The sequence below is a fragment of the Moschus berezovskii genome, chromosome 22 (genome assembly GCF_049115385.1).
Source record: "Moschus berezovskii isolate FMDL1 chromosome 22, NW_MosBer_1.0, whole genome shotgun sequence".
Taxonomy (NCBI): domain Eukaryota; kingdom Metazoa; phylum Chordata; class Mammalia; order Artiodactyla; family Moschidae; genus Moschus; species Moschus berezovskii.
Genome location: NC_142481.1, coordinates 37,066,184 through 37,085,453, shown reverse-complemented (window position 1 = coordinate 37,085,453; position 19,270 = coordinate 37,066,184). Strand labels below are relative to the sequence as shown.

General features: G+C 38.5%; 1 protein-coding gene across 6 annotated transcripts in view; it reads right to left on the bottom strand.

The window, feature by feature from the left end:
• The window catches only part of CNOT1 (CCR4-NOT transcription complex subunit 1), an 83,587-nt gene that overhangs the window by 50,820 nt on the left and 13,497 nt on the right, over window positions 1–19,270 (bottom strand). For all 6 annotated transcript variants that reach the window (XM_055412630.2, XM_055412633.2, XM_055412632.2 and 3 more), the window contains exons 2-3: window positions 5,340–5,615; window positions 5–112 (exon numbers count right to left, since the gene is read on the bottom strand). In XM_055412630.2, the coding sequence (XP_055268605.1) occupies window positions 5–112; window positions 5,340–5,441 (210 nt within the window). In that variant the 5' untranslated portion in view covers window positions 5,442–5,615. The remainder of the gene's footprint in view (window positions 1–4; window positions 113–5,339; window positions 5,616–19,270) is intronic.

Below are 19,270 nucleotides of genomic sequence, written 5' to 3'. Positions count from 1 at the left end.
ATACCTGATGAAAATCTTTGCCACTGCTTTTACCATCGCCACTGAAATCCACATGCGAAAATAGGCAGCGTAATAAATGCCTGTCTGCCTCAGGACCGTGCCGATTCACAATCTAAAAAGACCAAAAATATGAGTTTGTAGTCAAAACTGAGTGATTTTTTTTTTTTAATTCACCTCTAGGACAACATCCCAAATTATGTAACTGTTCATTCTCGAATAAGAGTTCTAGGAATTGAGATGGAGGTACCAATATTTTGTGATTAAATATGTTTAAAATGCTTCCTATAGGCACTAGCAGGAAGGAGAGAAAAAGAAAAACTATCAGGAATTAGCCCCACCTAATTGTGTGCTCTGATTCTCCTCTACACCAAAAACACCAAACGTCACAAACGACATATTGAAGTAGTAAGGCAACAATTTTATAAGGAACTGCACTGGTGGGAGCCTCATTTTTTCTGTCCATTGTTGTTTTTACGCTAAAGAGTATAACCTGAAATCTAACACAACAGCAACTTTTATAATAATAGTCCACAGGGAAAAGCCCTAAAGCAACTGATCTGATTATTAGTACTGGCCCTGAGCTTCTGGCTGTTGCTCAAATTTACCAATGCAATTCCCTCTAACTAAAAAACTCCAGATATCTACAAATGGTTTGTCTTCTCACTTCCTTTAGGTTTTGGCTCTAAAGTCACTTCATCAGTGAGAGGTTTCCTAACTACCCTCCCTAAAATAGCAATATGACCTGCCATCATCACCCCTCACCCTGTTTTAACTTCTCTCCACGGTACTTACCATCACCAGATAATTTTCTATTTTCTACATCTCACTAGACGATAAATGAGAACTGGGAATTTATATAGCTGTGTTTATGTCATATCTAGTCAAGAAAAGAGCTTAGCACAATGTATATGTAGAGTAATCATTTGCCTATTAAATAGCGCATTAACAGACTCCATGAGCCAAAAGATTCGTTCCAGGTTTTCAGTGTATTATCTGTATGCAGTGCATCTATTCAAACAGTTTAACATATTGAAAAGAACATGAAAAATGTTTGCAGGAAACATAAAAGATTACTTTTAACACAAAAGACATTAATTTAAGGACAAAACTGTCAAACTCCTAAGTAAAAGATGGTGGAACTAAGACTACTTTTTTCCTATTCTAGCCTTTCATATTAAAAAAACAAAACAAAACTTCAGTGACTTCCTTGGTCATCCAGGGGTTTAAGAATCTGCCTACCAGCGCAGGGGACGTAAGCTCAATACCTGGGCCAAGAACATCCCACATGTCATGGAGCAACTAATCCCACATGTCATGGAGCAACTGATACCACGTGCCACAACTACTGAAGCCTGTGTACCGAGAGCTTGTGCTCTGCAACAGGAGAAGCCACCACAATGGGAAGCCAGTACACTGCAACTAGAGAAATTTCACGCAGCAACAAAGGCTCAAGGGAGGAAGGAGGAAAAAAAAAATTTTTTTTTTTTTTTTTAAATTTAAAATAGGGTCAAAGGACTTGGAAGCCAGTAAGAATAAGCTTCACCGGCCAAAGAGGATAATGGATGAATATCAATAATACTTTCAATGGATTCAAACACATCAAATATGTTAAAAAATACACAGATTTCTAATATTAAAAAATCATTCATTGGTCTTATTTGGAGGCTAGGAAACAAGTCATTTTGAAAACTGGCAAACAGGATCAAGCCCTTCCTCTATATAAATCATACTTCAGGCAACCAGACAATTACAGGTGGTAAGGGCAAGTTTCCATTTACAGAACTATTTCAACTAATAAAAAATGCTAACAATTAGAATGTTACCACTTTGCAATCCTTAACAATCAATGAATCCAGTCAATGAACAAAGCCTGACAAAAATCACAAAAATAGAGACGACTAGACATTATGATGGAGAAGGCAATGGCACCCCACTCCAGTACTCTTGCCTGGAAAATCCCATGGACAGAGGAGCCTAGTAGGCTGCAGTACATGGGGTCGCGAAGAGTCGGACATGACTAAGTGCCTTCACTATCACTTTTCTCTTTCACACATTGGAGATGGAAATGGCAACCCACTCCAGCGTTCTTGCCTGGAGAATCCCAGGGACAGGGGAGCCTGGTGGGCTTCCGTCTATGGGGTCACACAGAGTTGGACACGACTGAGGCGACTTAGCAGCAGCAGCAGACATTATGAACCTCCTAATTAAATAAAGTATACACTGCCACCCATAAAATTATCTTAAGGGAGAAAAAAAACTTAATCTGATTAAGCTCCCAAATTTAATTATCAATTTACAGGAAAGTAAAGAACATGTAAAATACCACCCTGGGAATGTAATCAGCAATATTCAGACAGTCGGTAACTACAGAACAATCTGATTTAACAAAATAACTGCAAGGGAAGAAAAAAAGGAAGGATAAACCATAGATTTTTAAAGACTTAATAAAAATGCAGCAAACTATGGGGAAGCGGTCCTGACTCAAGTCAACAGTTTTTACATTTTTTTAAATGAGGCAAACTGAAAACCTGGATATTTTTTTAAACTGGATATTTGATGCTTAATAACTATTCTGCTGGGGGGGGAAGGGTTTGGAGGAGGATTGGGAATTTGAGAGTAGCAGGTGCAAACTATTGTACAGAATGGATAAACACATCCTACTGGATAAACATCCTATTCTATAACACAGAGAATTATATTCAGTATCGTGTAATAAAACAGTAATGGAAAAGAATACAAAAAATAATATACATACACGTAACTGAATCACTTTGCTGTTCACCAGAAACTAACCAACACGGTAAATCAACTATACTCTAACAACATTAAAAAAAAAAAAAGTCTTACTGAGCTTTTTAAAAAAGCTGTGATAATGGTATTGAGGTTAGGTTTGTGTAAGACATAAATGAAATTATGCCTGGGATCTGCTTTAAAACAACTGAACAGAATGGGTTAGATGAAACAAGACTGGTTATGAAACCAGATGACAGATTCATGGGGGTTCTATTATACCTTCTTGTGTATGATTGAGATCATCTTTAATAAAATCTTAATAAACTTTTATTATTACATTTTATAAATAACTGAAATTTTAATAAAACTTTAAAAATTATATTAGACTATCATTTAAAGAACAGTATAAAATGTTTTTATAATAAAAATACTTTTAATGCAAACCAAAAATTACTCAAGCTGAGTAGGAAAACCAGGCTTGATTTTCTTTTTCTATATTTTACTTACATAGTACCTCTTTAAATATTTACTAATTTGTTTGTTTATTTGGCAGCACCGGGTCTTAGCAGCACCATGAGGGATCTTTGATCTTTCTTTAGCTGTAGCATGTTGGAGCTAGTTCCCTGACCAGGAATTGAACCAGGGCCCCCTGCATTGGGAGTTTGGAGTCTTAGCCAATGGACCCCCAGAAAAGTCCTCATATTTTCTTTAATAATGACAACAAATATTTTCAAAGAAAATAACAACTATAGGAGTTACTCTCTAAAGAACATCATAAAATCCTGACTAAGGGGGCAAATTAAATTCTCAAGTTGCTTTTTCACCTATAGCATACTAATACTAGCTAGCTCATTCACGTTTAGGGATTTCATACATCTAAAGAAAATCTGATAAATATTCCTTCTTCCTACCTGTCAGCAGAAGAAAGAACAAAAGGAACACAATTCCAGTCAACCTATTTAAGCCACAACAAGTGAAAAGCATTAGTCACTCAGTTGTGTCCAACTCTGTGACCCCATGGACTGTAGCCCACGAAGCTCCTCAGTTCACGGAATTCTCCAGGCAAGAATACTGGAGTGGGTAGTTATTCCCTTCTACAGGGGACCTTCCCAACCCAGGGACTGCACAAGGTCTCCTGCATTGCAGGCAGATTCTTTACTGTCTGAGCCACAAGGGAAGCCCCTAAATATTTATAAAAATAAATACTAGGCCGCTAAGAACTGTAGTAAGCCTTTACCTATCACCAAAGGAAATCCAGAGTCAAGAACTAGAATCCTGTTCCCATCCCAGTTCTAAATTTACCATTCTCAAAGTAAAAGAGAGGGGGGCTATCTGCAAAGGTACCAGTGAGGCCACATTTGTCTAAAGAAAATCTGTACACACTGAAAACCTCAGCCCAAGGCTAAAACCAAACATTCTAACATCGACATTCAAAATTAATAACTACATAATTTATTCCTTCTTTCATTTCAATTCAAATGCATTTGAACACTAAAGGTTAGGTACAGGAGACAGAGACTAAAGGACAGTCCCACACCTTGAGGTCTTCGGAGTAGAGAAGACAATCAAACCAATTATAATATACTATTAAGTTGACCACACAGAGCCTTGCTGGGGGAAATCCAGGCAGTGCCACCATATTTCCCACTTCAAGGTGGAGTTGTAGGTGCCCCTGCAATCGGCTCCTTCCGTGTTCGTCTAAGTTGCAATTGTATTACCCAAGAACACATGTCTTTCTGAGGCAGCCCTCATACAACAACACGGATATAAAGGCCAAGCCATCTGGCCCCCCCAGGGGACCACTGTCATATCCATTCCAGTTCTCCCTGTGGAGCTGGCCAAGATTTTTACTGAGTTTCCACCACAGTTCTCCTGAATTACCATATGACCCAGCAATTCCATTCTTTGGTATATACTCTCAAAATTTAAAATAAACATCCACCCAAAACTTGTAAATGAATGTTGACAGGCATAATATTCACAACAGCCAAAAAGTGGAACCAAACCTAAATATCCAAATGCATGCTTCAACACAAATTAACCTTGAAAACTTATGCTAGTGAAAGAAGGCAGAAGCAAAATGCCTCATATGGTATGATTCCATTATATGACAAGTTCAGAAAGGCAAACCCATAGGGGCACAAAGTAGGTTGGTGGTTGCCAGTGGCTGGAGGGAGGGAGAAATGGAAAGCAACTGCTAATGGATTCAGGTGCTTCCTCTTGGGGTGATGTGAACATTCTCAAGTTAGATGGTAACAGCCGAACAACTTTATGAATATATGAAAAACTAGCAAATTTTACATTTTAAAAGGATCAGTTTTATAGTTTGTGAAATATATCTCACTTTTTTTAAGGCAGAAAAGAAAACGGAACCGACTGAAATGAAACAGACCAGATTTCCTAAGTATTATAAAAAAATCAAAATCTGTGAATCCTAAAATTTAGAAAAAAGGAATGAAGTAAGATCTCTTCTCTATGTTAAGCCGAAATCACTAGAAATAAGGGGCAAAGTTATTTTCCATGCAGCATACCCACATAAATTTCCAGTTTTCTTCACTGTATACTCATTCCCTTAATGATGTTTGTTTTCTCACTAGTTTACTTACATGCTGTATTTCCTGCTGGCTGGCTCGGTAGTTTTTCTTAGTTAAATTGTCCACCAGGTAGCTGATTTGAGACAAGGCCAGCGAGAGCGAGTCAAGATTCATTGCTGGTTGGGGCGGAAGCAGGCGGCCGAGCCCGGCGCAAAATCACCATTATTCCCCTTTAGTCACCTCAGAGGCAGGTTAATGCTTTCTTTGTAATTAGCCTATATCTGGTGTCCGTACAGTGTCTTCAGTTCTTTTTTACCAGGAGTCTTACTCTGTTCTGAAACATGGCACCTGTTTAGAATAAAAAAAATTTTAATTAGCTAAATTTGTATTAGGATTAAAAAAGGTTAAATAACCATCTCTCCATCTTAAGACCTGAAATACCACTAAGGACCTTTTAAAAAATTATGAGGTCTCAACCATTACTGTTAAAAAGATGCCAGTTTGAAAAATCAGGTAGGGGCAGTATAAAAAGAAAATACATCCATCCTCTTCTAAAAAGACTGTATTTTTAGCAAGATGTCCTATAACATGAGACTTCTCCTTTAACAATTTCAATGATAGTTTACACTACATCCTTTAGAAGCCACAAGAAAGTATTACCCTAAAATTAGGGCTTGTGGAAAGAAACATTCATCTGACATTCTCAATCCCTCTTCCAACACTATCTACAACTTATTTACAAGATTCCATTTATTCACCTTACCACTTATGTATTGCTTCAGAATCAGACAGTAGCTTGGTTTCAAAGCTGTATTTTAGGATATATATTTCAGTATTTGAACAGCTAACTTAAAAGTAAATTAAGGGCCCCAGAACCCAAATTCCTTCCTGCACTGTTCAAACTTTTCAATAACAGAATTTAGAAAGGAAAGCTCAAAGCAGCAATATAGCTAAAATGACAGGATGCTTATCATTTTATTAATTCCAACCACCTGCTGAGTCAGGAACTATTCTATATCACAACACACAGAGGACTATTCTGTATCACAACAAATACACACACACACGTTTTTAAGAATTCACCAAGTACACTGCTGACATAAGAATCTTTGAATGCAAGGAGCTGAGCTTATCCACAGATCTGCTCATAACTTAATTACCATCAGAACTTACTATGCAAGGTAAAGGAAATTCATGAAGACTAAAAACCCTCTTGGTAAGGTCATTTAAACCTTTAATAACTTCTTAACAATGTAGAAAGACTACCCTGCTTTGTTCTGTTTTGTTTATACAAAGCAAAGATTCTACCTATGCTATTCTTCTCTACATCTTCCTGGGGGTGGTGGTGGGGGAACAGTAAGAGAATCTTGGGGATGTGGCAAGGCATTTTTGTTTATTCTAAAGGAATACCATATAAGAAGTCAAAGATAAACTGATGATATCCATCCATTATATGTAACTAACATGCTTGCTATAAATTCTCAGAGCAAGTTGTTTCCTTCATATTATGATGATGGCATATTTCACCAAGATTGTTAACATTATTAACTGGTACAACCTTTTCAGAAATTCAAATTGGCAATATTGTAAAAAGTGATTTTTGCATTACTCCAGAAACTATAATTCCACCATTAAGACTGTATCTTTTGATGTATATTACCTCAAGAACTCAAAGGAAACAGATTTTCAGTGAAATAATGTGTAGCTTAAATATGAATACAAGAAATAAATTATGGTATATTGAAACAAGGCAGCTGTTAAACAGAAATGAAGCAAAAACGCGCAGGAAAGACACTCATTAAGACAAAAAAAGGGACACATATGGGAATTCCCTGGCAGGCCAGTGGTTAGGACTCTCACTGCCAAGACCCGGGTTTCATCCCAGGTCAGGGAACTAAGATCCTGCAGGTGGGGGTGAGGACATAGAAAGTTTTGTTAAGTATTTAATAGCTACCACTGAGTAAGAAGGTAAAGTGTGGAAGACTGCCCTTTACACCTTCTTTGGTACAGCCAAATAATAATTACAGTAAAAATGCTTGTTTTTAATGGCAAGTATAAGTCAAAGTATTTTTAATTTTTATAAGTTGCGTTCAGTTAAAACTGTATTACTCAAGGTCTTTCCTGGTGGTCTAGTGGTTAAGAATCTGCCTCCCAATGCAGAGGACACACGTTCAATCCCTGGTCAGAGAACTAAGATCCCACACGCCATGGGGCAACTAAGCCCTCAAGCCACAACTAGAGAGCCCGCACGCCACAACTACCAAGATCTCACTCACGCTCTGGAGCCTGTGCTGCAACAAGAGAAGCCCTTAAGCTGCAATGCAAACCCAGTGGAGCCAAAAAAAACCCCAAAATTTGTATTATTCAAAGTACATTATTCATATGAACAGTAATTACTTTACACTATATTGTTGTTTAGTTGCTAAGTCATGTTCAACTCTTTTTGCAACCCCATGGACTGAAGCCCACCCAGCTCCATGGGATTTCCCAGGCAAGACTATTGGAGCAAGTTGCCATTTAATACTCCAGGGGATCTTCCTAATCCAGGGATCAAACCAGGGTCTCTCTCTGTGTCTCCTGTTTTGGTAGGTGGATTCTTTACCCCTAGCACCACTTGGGAAGCAGGTTTACCTGTGGTACAGCACAAATCCAGCAAAATAAGTGTTGACTGAGCTTCCAAGAAAATGAATTCCTGCTTACTCTGGCACTTAAAACTATATCTTCTCTTCTGACATGAGCTCCGTAACAAGGGTTACAACTTTTCCACATTAACACCTAAAGACTATGAAGGAGGGAGTTCCCTGGTGGTCCAAGGGTTAGGACTTTGTGCTTTCACCGCTGGAGGCCAGGGTTCAATCCTTGGTCGGGGAACTAAGATCCCGAAGCTGCAAGGCGTGGCAAAAAAAAAGAACTGCAAAGGATAAAAATACTAGTCTAACACACTTTTCAACAAGTCAATCTTCATTACATTAGCAAGTTAATGCATTAAACTAATGCCCAATTGAGCCCTCACTTTATGGGATCTATTAGTAGGGTGACAACATAATTTATTAACCAAACTAGGATGCTTCTGAAAATAAAGGGGTAACATTAACAATTAACACCAAGACAACAGGTATAAACTAGGACATGTGATCACCTTAGCCATACAGAAGCCTTAGACAAACTGATCCGTCACCTTAGCCATCCAGAAGCCTTAGACAAACTGATCCGTCACCTTAGCCATCCAGAAGCCTTAGACAAACTGATCCATCACCTCAGCCATCCAGAAACCTTAGACAAACTGAGCCATCACCTTAGCCATCCAGAAACCTTAGACAAACTGATCCGTCTCTCCAAGTTACACTTTTGTTAATCCATTTCTAAAATGCCATGTCACTGGTCTCTTCCTTAGTCTCCTTTTCCAGCCCTTCCTCTTCTGACCTCATAGTACTGGAATCTTTGGACTTCTCTACATTCACTTTCTTGATATACTTCAGTCTTACAGCGTTAAAAACTATATATAGCAATAACTTCTATAAATTCTATCTCCAACCCAAATTTCTCTCATATTTCTGTAACTGTATTATTTAATTTCCTAATGACACCTCAACTACAACGTGTTCAAAAATGAGCCCCTGGGATTTCCCCGGAAGTCCAGTGGTTAAGACTGTACTTCCCGTGCAAGGGGCCTGGGCTTGATCCCTGTACCTGTTTTCCCCATTTCAGTTGATACCAACTCCATCCTTAAGTTACTCAAGCCAAATTCTTAGATTTCCCATTCACTGTAAACAGTCAAAAAATCCTTTTGGCTCTACTTATAAAATATATGCAGAATCCATTCAATTCTCACCACAGCCAGTCACTCTCCCTGTTTCCACCCTTGCTCCATCCACACCAGTCTATTCTCAACACGACAAAAAGACTTTCCAAATATAAAACACTCAGGTCATCCTGTGCTCCAAGCCCTCCAATGACTCAGAATGGAAGCCTGAGCCCTTACAATGGCCTATGAATAAACACAGCTAAAGGGAACCTATCCACTGGTACTGTTCTAGCCTTCTTCTTCACCCCCCTCTGCTCAGTTCCCTTTAGCTACAATGGCCTCCTTGGTGCTTCTCCAGCATACTCTTACCTTAGATTCCTCTGCCTGGAACCATCTTCTTCCAGATGCCAATATGGCTAAGTACTTCAAGTTTACACAAATGTCACCTTCTCAGTGAGTATTACCCTGTCAAAATTGCAATCCCCGCCACCAGTCTTTTTTTTCCACATTATATCACCAAACATGGGTAACATATTTGCCTATCTCTTCATATGAAGGGTCCATGAAAGCAGTGATCATAACTGTTTACTGTTCATCAACTTATTACAAGCACTACATGGCCCATACCAGGAGTTCACTGCATATCTGAAAAACTATAAACTGAAGCTTAGGATTTTGTACTTACATTCCGACTCTACCCCCAAAAGGTATGACGATCCACTGAAATTTTCCTGGTCAAAAGTACAATCACATGAGAGTAAATAATAGACAAATTTTAATTTAACTGCCTCGGCAGCTGCACTATCAAGTTGTTAAGACCCTTCCAATTAACCTTTAGCATCATAATGTGCATATAAACTGGGTCACAATGTCTTTATAGGCCATCTTTATTGAAACAGATAAGTGCAAAACAATACAGTGTCTTTCTTCAGCTTTCCATAAAAATGTTTAGATGTTAAATTACTTCAAAATCACTAAGTCTGAGATTCTATGATACTCAACTGTAAGGGATCTGTGGCCCAGGGGCATTTCATGTGCATACGCAGTGCCTAGTTTTGGTCTCCATATATATCAGGGACTCAAACTGCTAAAGAATTACTAACTTCAGGGACCTCTCCGGTGGTGCAGTGGCTAAGACTCCACACTCCCAATGCAGAGGGCCCAGGTTCAATCCTTGGTCAGGGAACTAGATCCCATATGCCGAATTTAACAGTTTGCAGGCCTCAAGTAAGAGTTTGAATGTTGCAACTAAAAAAGATTCCAAATGCCACAACTAGAAAATTCCGCGTGCTGCAACAAAGACTATAGATCCCACATGCTGCCAACTAAGGCTGGGTACAGCCAAATAGCACATTAATTTTTAAAAAATCTACCACGGATAAAAGAAATCTACCAAGGATATGGCTATGTAAAGATTAAAACAGCAACTCTGGAAGACAAAGATTGTTTAAGTATATTCTTGGTATTTTTCCTAATATTAAAGATATTAGAAACAATATATGTATATATTACATATGTATACATATTGCTCAAAGTATACATGTATATAATCTCTGAGCCACTGCCTTACGTGTATATTGTCTCTAGTATCTTTTATACACACACACACACACACAGCAGTAAAAGGATTATCTACCTACCTACAATGGAATCCTACCCAACATATGAAATAGACATTTAAAATGTAGTTTTGCTATAAACATCCACTACACAATGCAGAATGAAGAAAAGCTTATAAAATGGTACTTAGAAATCCAACTTATATAGAATTATTTCACATTTTAACTGAAAAACACTACACAATATTAAAAATTGTTTCCTAAGCATCCAATCTAAGGAATACCAGGCAGTTGTGGCTTACAGTTAATCCTTTAAGTGTTAACATAAAAGAATATCCATGACACTGAGTGAAAAGCTGCAGTACTCTGAATAGCATGATGCCATTGCATAAACACACCTATGTTTACATGTGCAGAGAAAACAAGCTATATATAGATTAACAGAGGTTACAGAGAGGCTTTCATTTAAAATTCCGTTTTTTAAAAGTCCACAAGAAATCTATACACTTCACACATGTAACATAACATATACACAATATTATTCACTGCAATATTTATCATAGCAAAGGAATGGCCATGAGTTGGTGACCGGAGAATAAACATCTCGGATAACGTACAAAGTAGTCTACTTTTTGTTTAAAGCTTTAATTTCTATAAATGCTACTTTTTGTTTGGTATATATGCACACATAAACAGTTGCCTTTTTTTTTTTTTTTTGGCAAAAATTACATGGAAAGATCAGCCATTAACTAATAAAAAGCTACCTACACTGGAGTGGGTGAGAAGTGGGTAGCAGACACAGCAATCAGAACAAAAACTCACTGATTATACCTTTTATATGGTATTGACTTCTGAACCATTATTTACATGTTCGATATTTAATTTAATAAGAAAAAACTAACAAAGAATAAATGAACCTCAGTATCAAGCTGATAATAAAGAACACAGTAAAAACAATATTTCAACTAACACAGTATCCTTAACATCCATGATGTAGAGTGGGATATATTTTTAAGAACAGAAAGAAATCAAAGAAATTTGACTCAACAGGTTTACTGTTAGCAGTAATATTTTATTGCAATTTTAAGCTACATTTATATATTACTGGATACAGCAAATAAATGAATGGGAATCCAGAATCAGTACAGATCAATGTCGTAAAGATCAAAGTTTAGTTTCACAGAAAACACCAAACTTCTATAAAGCAATTATCCTTCAATTAAAAAATAAATTTTTAAAAAAGATAAAAGCTTAAAAAACCTGAAATATTTTATTTTAAATATAAGTATCAACGGGAACTCATTTGAAAAATTTCTGGGACTTTTATGGTGGCCCAGTGGTTGAAGACTCCACTCTCCCAAAAAAAGGGAGCCCAGGTTCAATCCTTGGTCAGGAGACTAGGTCCCACGTGCTGCAAACTAAAACCTAGCGCCACTAGGTCTTAACAAAGACCCACATGCCACTAAGACCTAGTGCAGCCAAATAAATAAAAATTTCCTGCGTCTGTATTAGATTGTACAACGAAAACTACAAGACTTTGTTGAGAGCAAGCATCAGAAAAATAATAGTAATAAACACAGGAAGGAAAGTGTTACTTAATACTGTTAAAATGTCCATGCAACCCAAAGCCATCAATAAATTCAACACAATATCAAAATTCCAATGGCCTTTTCCATAGAAAAAAAAATTCTAAAATTTGTACGTAACCAAAGGTCCTGATTAGCCGAGGCAATCATAAAAAAGAACAAAATCAGGCCACAACAAACTTAAAAGCTTCAGTATAACGAAAGAATAAAATGAAAAGACAACCTATAGAATGGAGAAAATATCTACAAACCATGTATCAAGAGGTTAATATCCAAAGTTTATAAAGAATTCATACAATTCAGTAAGAAAAACAAATATGACTTAAAAAAATATTTAGGCTGTAGGAAGGAGTTCTTTGTTGCAGCATCTAAAGTCTAGTTTCCCAACCACGGACTGAACCCCCACCCCTGCACTGGGAGCTCTGAGCCTCAGCCACTCACCAGGTAAGTCCCAAATCTGATTTTAAAATGAGCAGAGAACTAAGCGGACAAAGAAGACAACAAAACAGTGAGCCAACATTAAAACTGCTGAACATCACTAATCCTTGGGGGAAATGCAAGTCAAAACCAGGGTATCACCTCACATCTGTAAGGATGGCTATCAACAGGAAAACAAGAGGGGTTAACAAGGATGTGGAGAAAAGAGAAGCCCCATATACTGCTGGTGGAATTATAAACTTGTTCAGCCACTATGGAGAACAATGTAGAGGTTCCTCAAGATATTAAAAATAAAACGACCATACAATCCAACAATCCCACTTGCACATACATCCAAAAGTAATGAAAACAGGTTATTAAAGAGATATTTGTATTCCTGTATTTACTGCAGCATTACTCACAATAGCCAAGATGGAAATAACGTAAGTTTCTGTCAATGGACGAACATATGAAGATGTAGTACATAGAGTGGATCCTTGAAAGACACAGGCTTGAACTGAGTGGGCCCACCAAACAAAGGTTTCACAGAGGTTTTTACACTAAATATACTATGGCATTATATGATCTGTGGCTGGATGCCAAACTGCACATACTGACACCAACTACAAAGTTATACTTGGGAATTCATGCCCCTAATTCCATATCATTCAAGGGTCAACTCTGTATACAATGGAATTCTCTTCAGCCATGAGGGGGGAAAAATATCCTGCCATTTGTCACAACGTGGTTGGGTCTGAGAACATTATACTAAGTGAGATAAATCAAAGACTATGACTTCCCTTCTATGTGAAATCTTTAAAAAAAAAAAACTACCATCAAACTTATACAGAGAACTGATAACTGACTGATGGCTGCCAGAGGTGTATGCATTAAGTATGTGAAGGTGGTCAAAAGGTACAAGCTTCCAGTTACAAAGTTTAAGTCCTGAGGATATAATATACAACATGCTGACTATAGTGATTAATAGAAAAAATCTGAGAAGTCAGGAAAAAAGGAAAAAACAGATTTAACAACTATGTGTCACAATAAACATTCAGATTTGTGATCATTTTGAAATATATGCAAATTTCATATCATTTTGATGTATGCCTGAAACTATTATGTTGAGTATAACTCAATAAGAAGTTAAAATGTTAAAAAATCAAACTTGAAAAAACATAGTGGAATGGTGGTTACCAGGGGGTGAGGGAATGTACGTTTAAAAGGTACATACTTGCAACTAGCAAATAAGTCCTAGGGATTTAATATACATTACAGTGATTATGGACAACAAAACTGTATAATAAACATTAAATTTATTAAGATAGTAACTGTTCTTACCATAAGAAGAAATAATTATATGATGTTGACAGATGTATTAGCTAACATTACAAAGGCAATCATATAACATTACAAATGTATCAAACCAGTATGTCATACACCTTATAGTGTTATGTATCAATTCTGTCTTAATTTCTAAAAAGCCCTAGAAACAATGATACCCCAGAAGCAATGAGCTCATCTAACTTCTGGATCTTGGTTTCTAAATACTAAGAAGAATCAAGATTCCTTGGAGATATGACTAATTCCAGGATTTTTAAACAAGGAAGACACAAAGTGAGTTTGGATCATCCTATGACAAAAATGGGAAACACTCAGAAGTTTCAGTGGGATAATGTCAGAAAGACACAAGAGTCAATTAAAAAGACTGTTACTAACGCGAGGTCTATTTGAGCACCAGGAGGGACTTATGAACAGTGTTTCTATAATTTACCCCAAATGCCACATCACTTAGAAATGCTTGAGGGAACAGAACACGGAACACAAATTTCTGAATCCCCACTGGTGAGCAAATTTACTTTTGGCAGCCACAAATTTCTTTCTATGAATTCTAAGTTCTTCATGTGTGCAGATGAAAATAAAATCCAAACAGTTAAGCATTCTGACATAATTAGAAGATTAAATGAAAATGTGTTATCTAACCTGTAATTGCAGTAAGCTACTATGGGTAAAAGTCCCTTCCAATAAATCACAGGGTAAAAAAAAATTGCCTATGACTGTATCACAGTGAATGAGAATTCCTGAATCCATGATTACACTTAAAGAGGAAGAACAAGATGTACCTTGTACAGAAAGGTGCTGGCTAACAAATCTTAAAAGTATAAAAGATTAAGTTACCATTTTGTAATACCTCTGCCCAGTATAAAAACCGACTCAGGCAAGAATCACCAAGAGTGCAGGGCTTCCCCAGTGGCTCAGTGATAAAGCATCTGCCTGCAATGCAGGAAATGCGGGTTCGATCCCTGGGTCAGGAAAATCCCGGAGAAGGAAATGGCAACCCACTCCAGTATTCTTACCCAGAAAATTCCATGGACAGAGGAGCCTAGCAGACTACATAGCCCATGCGGTCGTAAAGAGTCAGACACAACTGAGCATGTATGTACACATGCACATGCCAGAAACTCTTAATTTGTAGGAGATACATGCTGAAACATTTGTGATCAAATACTTCAGTAAAAATATAGAAATGTAGAGAAAATAAACCTGGCAGAATGTTAACTTGAATCTAGGAAGACGTTACAGGGTTGTTCACTGTACTATTCTTTTTTCTGTACATGTTAAAGAATTTTTCTTAACAAAACTGGGGATGGGGGCATGTATTACCTTCATAGTCACTTCAGTTGTGTACATAAAACCAGGAATTACTAGCACATGATGAGATTTCCAAAAACTGGCTTTGTACTCAAGTTGTATTTAAATTTTTACAAGTATATGGTAATTTTTACACAGTAAAAAATTTAAGGTAAGTTTAAGCAATTATTTTTTAAAATTTAAAGCCATTAAGACCAGTAACTACATACAAAAGGGTAAATGAACATATATGCTTCCCCCTCCCCATTTGTAAAATTCAGTTCAGTTCAGTTCAGTCGCTCAGTCGTGTCCGACTCTCCGCGACCCCATGAATCACAGCACGCCAGGCCTCCCTGTCCATCACCAACTCCCGGAGTACACTCAAACTCATGTCCACAGAGTCGGTGATGCCATCCAGCCATCTCATTCTCCGTCGTCCCCTTCTCCTCCCGCCCCCAACCTTTCCCAGCATCAGAGTCTTTTCCAGTGAGTCAACTCGTCTCATGAGGTGGCCAAAGTATTGGAGTTTCAGCTTTAGCATCAGTCCCTCCAATGAACATCCAGGATTAATCTCCTTTAGAATGGACTGGTTGGATCTCCTTGCAGTATAAGGGACTCTCAAGAGTCTTCTCCAACACCACAGTTCAAAAGCATCGATTCTTCGGCGATCAGCTTTCTTCACAGTCCAACTCTCACATCCATACATGACCACGGGAAAAACCATTGCCTTGACTAGACGGACCTTGGTCGGCAAAGTAATGTCTCTGCTTTTTAATATACTATCAAGGTTGGTCATAACTTTCCTTGCAAGGAGCAAGCGTCTTTTAATTTCATGGCTGCAATCAGCATCTGTAGTGATTTTGGAGCCCAAAAATATAAAGTCTGACACTGTTTCCACCGTTTTTCCATCTATTTCCCATGAAGTGATGGGACCAGATGCCATGATCTTTGTTTTCTGAATGTTGAGCTTCATTAAAATTAGGCCTCAGCTATACCATGTGTGTATCTGCAGTACTCAAAATGCTGATTCCTAGGGCTTCCCTGGTGGCTCAGGGGTAAAGAATCTGCCTGCCAATGATGCACAAGACATGGGTTCAATCCATAATTCGGGGAGATCCCACCTGTCAAGGAACAATTAAGTCCATTTGCCACAACTACTGAGCCTGTGCTCTCTCTGTCTCTCCAGTAGCTCAGCTGTGTTCGACTCCTTGTGGACTACATGGACTGTAGCCTGCCAGGTTCCTCTGACCATGGAATTTTCCAGGCAAGAATACTGGAATGGGTTGCCATTTCCTCCTCCACGGGATCTTCCCAACCCAGGGATGGAACCCCCATCTGTACCTACAAGTGGATTCTTTACCACTGCATCACCTGGGACTCTCTCAGCTTTCCCAAAAGGGTTTACCAAATTACCAAAGGGTTTATCTTTAAGGGGTAGAAGGTATAGCAGAGATAAGGATCTCCTAAGCCCTCAGGGGAACAACAGAAGGTACCCATCACAAGCACAGTAGACGATGCTCTTTCACCTCAACATCAGCTTTAACAGCTAGCTGAAAAGTAAGCAACTGTCAATCTTTTCGGTGGAGCTCCTGGAGAAGTTTACATAACACATGCCAAGAAGGGTAGACAGGCAGACCAAGTCGTGACTGACTGGTCTCAGTGATGATATATAAAGCTGGGTTGCTGGTTCCTGACAGGAGCAACTGAAACCCTTAAATCTCTTGTCTTCTCTGTTCATATGGCATCCAAGACAGCTGCAATGCTGCTATGCACACAAATTCTCAAATTAAGGCTACATCTTTACTTTCACATCATTATTTTTAATGCTGGGCTCAAAACACATTCACACTTTTCTAAAAGTAAGTACTAAATAAGAAGGACAAGCCTTTAAGCCCTTCAATTAAAAAATTTTGAATGTCTTGAAAAAACTGCTCTGAATGTATCATATATTTATGTAAGTGAAACTTCTCGTTGATGATAATTATCAATAATTTGGAGATTATTAAAGTATGTGTAGCTCTTTCAAGCATAAAACCAACATAAATCTTACTATAGAAACAAGATCAAGTTCATTAAACTTTGAAAATATTTTTAATTGGAAAGTTTCACTATGATTATTCCTTATCTTATCAGGATTATACAAAATGGCAAACGATTCCTTTGCAGTTTACTCCACTACACTATACTGTAAGAATCACCTTCTAGAGATGGCCTTCCTATTAACTCACAGTTGAGCCTAACCATGTACAATCTGCATACTTCAGATGCTACAGAAAACACAAAATAAACACTGACCTCAAGGGGCTTCACAGAATACAGAAGTTACTGCAATGCTTGCAAAAAGGCAATTGTATGTAAGGAGTGTATGTAGGGCAGGGGGAGCGTTATTTAAAATGCTGATTCCTGGTGGCTCAGTGATAAAGAATCTGCCTGCCAATGCAGGAGACATCCCTGATTCGAAAAGATCCCACACATCGAGAAACAAGTATTTGCCACAGCTATTGAGCCTGTGTTTTAGAGCCCGGAAGCTGCAACTACTGAGCCCACGTGCCACAACGGAAGCCCACACACCCCAGAGCCTACGCTCCACGGAAGAGAAGCCACCACAATAAGAGAAACCATCACAATGAGAAGACTGCACACCACAACTAGAGAGTAGCTCGCACATCAAGGAAGATCCAGCACAGCCAAAAATAAATAAAATTATTTTTTAAAAAGCTGATTCCTAGGAATTCCCTGGCAGTCCAGTGGTTAGGACTCCAAGATTTCACTGCTGTGGGTCCAGGTTCAGTTCCTAATCAGGGAACTAAGATCATGCAAGCTGCATGGCATGGCCAAAAATGATGACTCCTATGTAAACCGTGAACTCCCAGATGTTCAAGCAGGTTTTAGAAAAGGCAGAGGCACCAGAGATCAAATTGCCAACATCCGCTGGATCATGGAGAAAGCAAGAGAGTTTCAGAAAAACATCTATTTCTGCTTCATTGACTATGCCAAAGCCTTTGACTGTGTCGATCACAATAAACTGTGGAACATTCTGAAAGAGATGGGAATCCCAGACCACCTGATCTGCCTCTTGAGAAACCTGTATGCAGGTCAGGAAGCAACAGTTAGAACTGGACATGGAACAAAAGACTGGTTCCAAATAGGAAAAGGTGTACGTCAAGGTTGTATATTGTCACCTTGCTTATTTAACTTATATGCAGAGTACATCATGAGGAACGCTGGGCTGGAAGAAGCACAAGCTGCAATCAAGATTGCTGGGAGAAATATCAATAACCTCAGAGATGCAGATGACACTACCCTTATGGCAGAAAGTGAAGAGGAACTCAAAAGCCTCTTGATGAAAGTGAAAGAGGAGAGTGAAAAGGTTGGCTTGAAGCTCAACATTCAGAAAACAAAGATCATGGCATCTGGTCCCATCACTTCATGGGAGATAGATGGAAAAACAGTGGAAACAGTGTCAGACTTTATTTTTTTGGGCTCCAAAATCACTGCAGATGCTGATTGCAGCCAAGAAATTAAAAGACGCTTGCTCCTTGGAAGGAAAGTTATGACCAACCTTGATAGCATTTTAAAAAGCAGAGACATTACTTTGCCAACCAAGGTCCGTCTAGTCAAGGCAATGGTTTTTCCCGTGGTCATGTATGGATGTGAGAGTTGGACTGTGAAGAAAGCTGATCGCCGAAGAATCGATGCTTTTGAACTGTGGTGTTGGAGAAGACTCTTGAGAGTCCCTTATACTGCAAGGAGATCCAACCAGTCCATTCTAGAGGAGATCAATCCTGGATGTTCATTGGAAGGACTGATGCTAAAGCTGAAGCTGCAATACTTTGGCCACCTCACTGGAAAAGACTCTGATGCTGGGAAAGGTTGGGGGCGGGAGGAGAAGGGGACGACAGAGAATGAGATGGCTGGATGGCATCACCGACTCTGTGGACATGAGTTTGAGTGTACTCCGGGAGTTGGTGATGGACAGGGAGGCCTGGCGTGCTGTGATTCATGGGGTCGCGGAGAGTCGGACACGACTGAGCGACTGAACTGAACTGAAGCATCACCTTACAC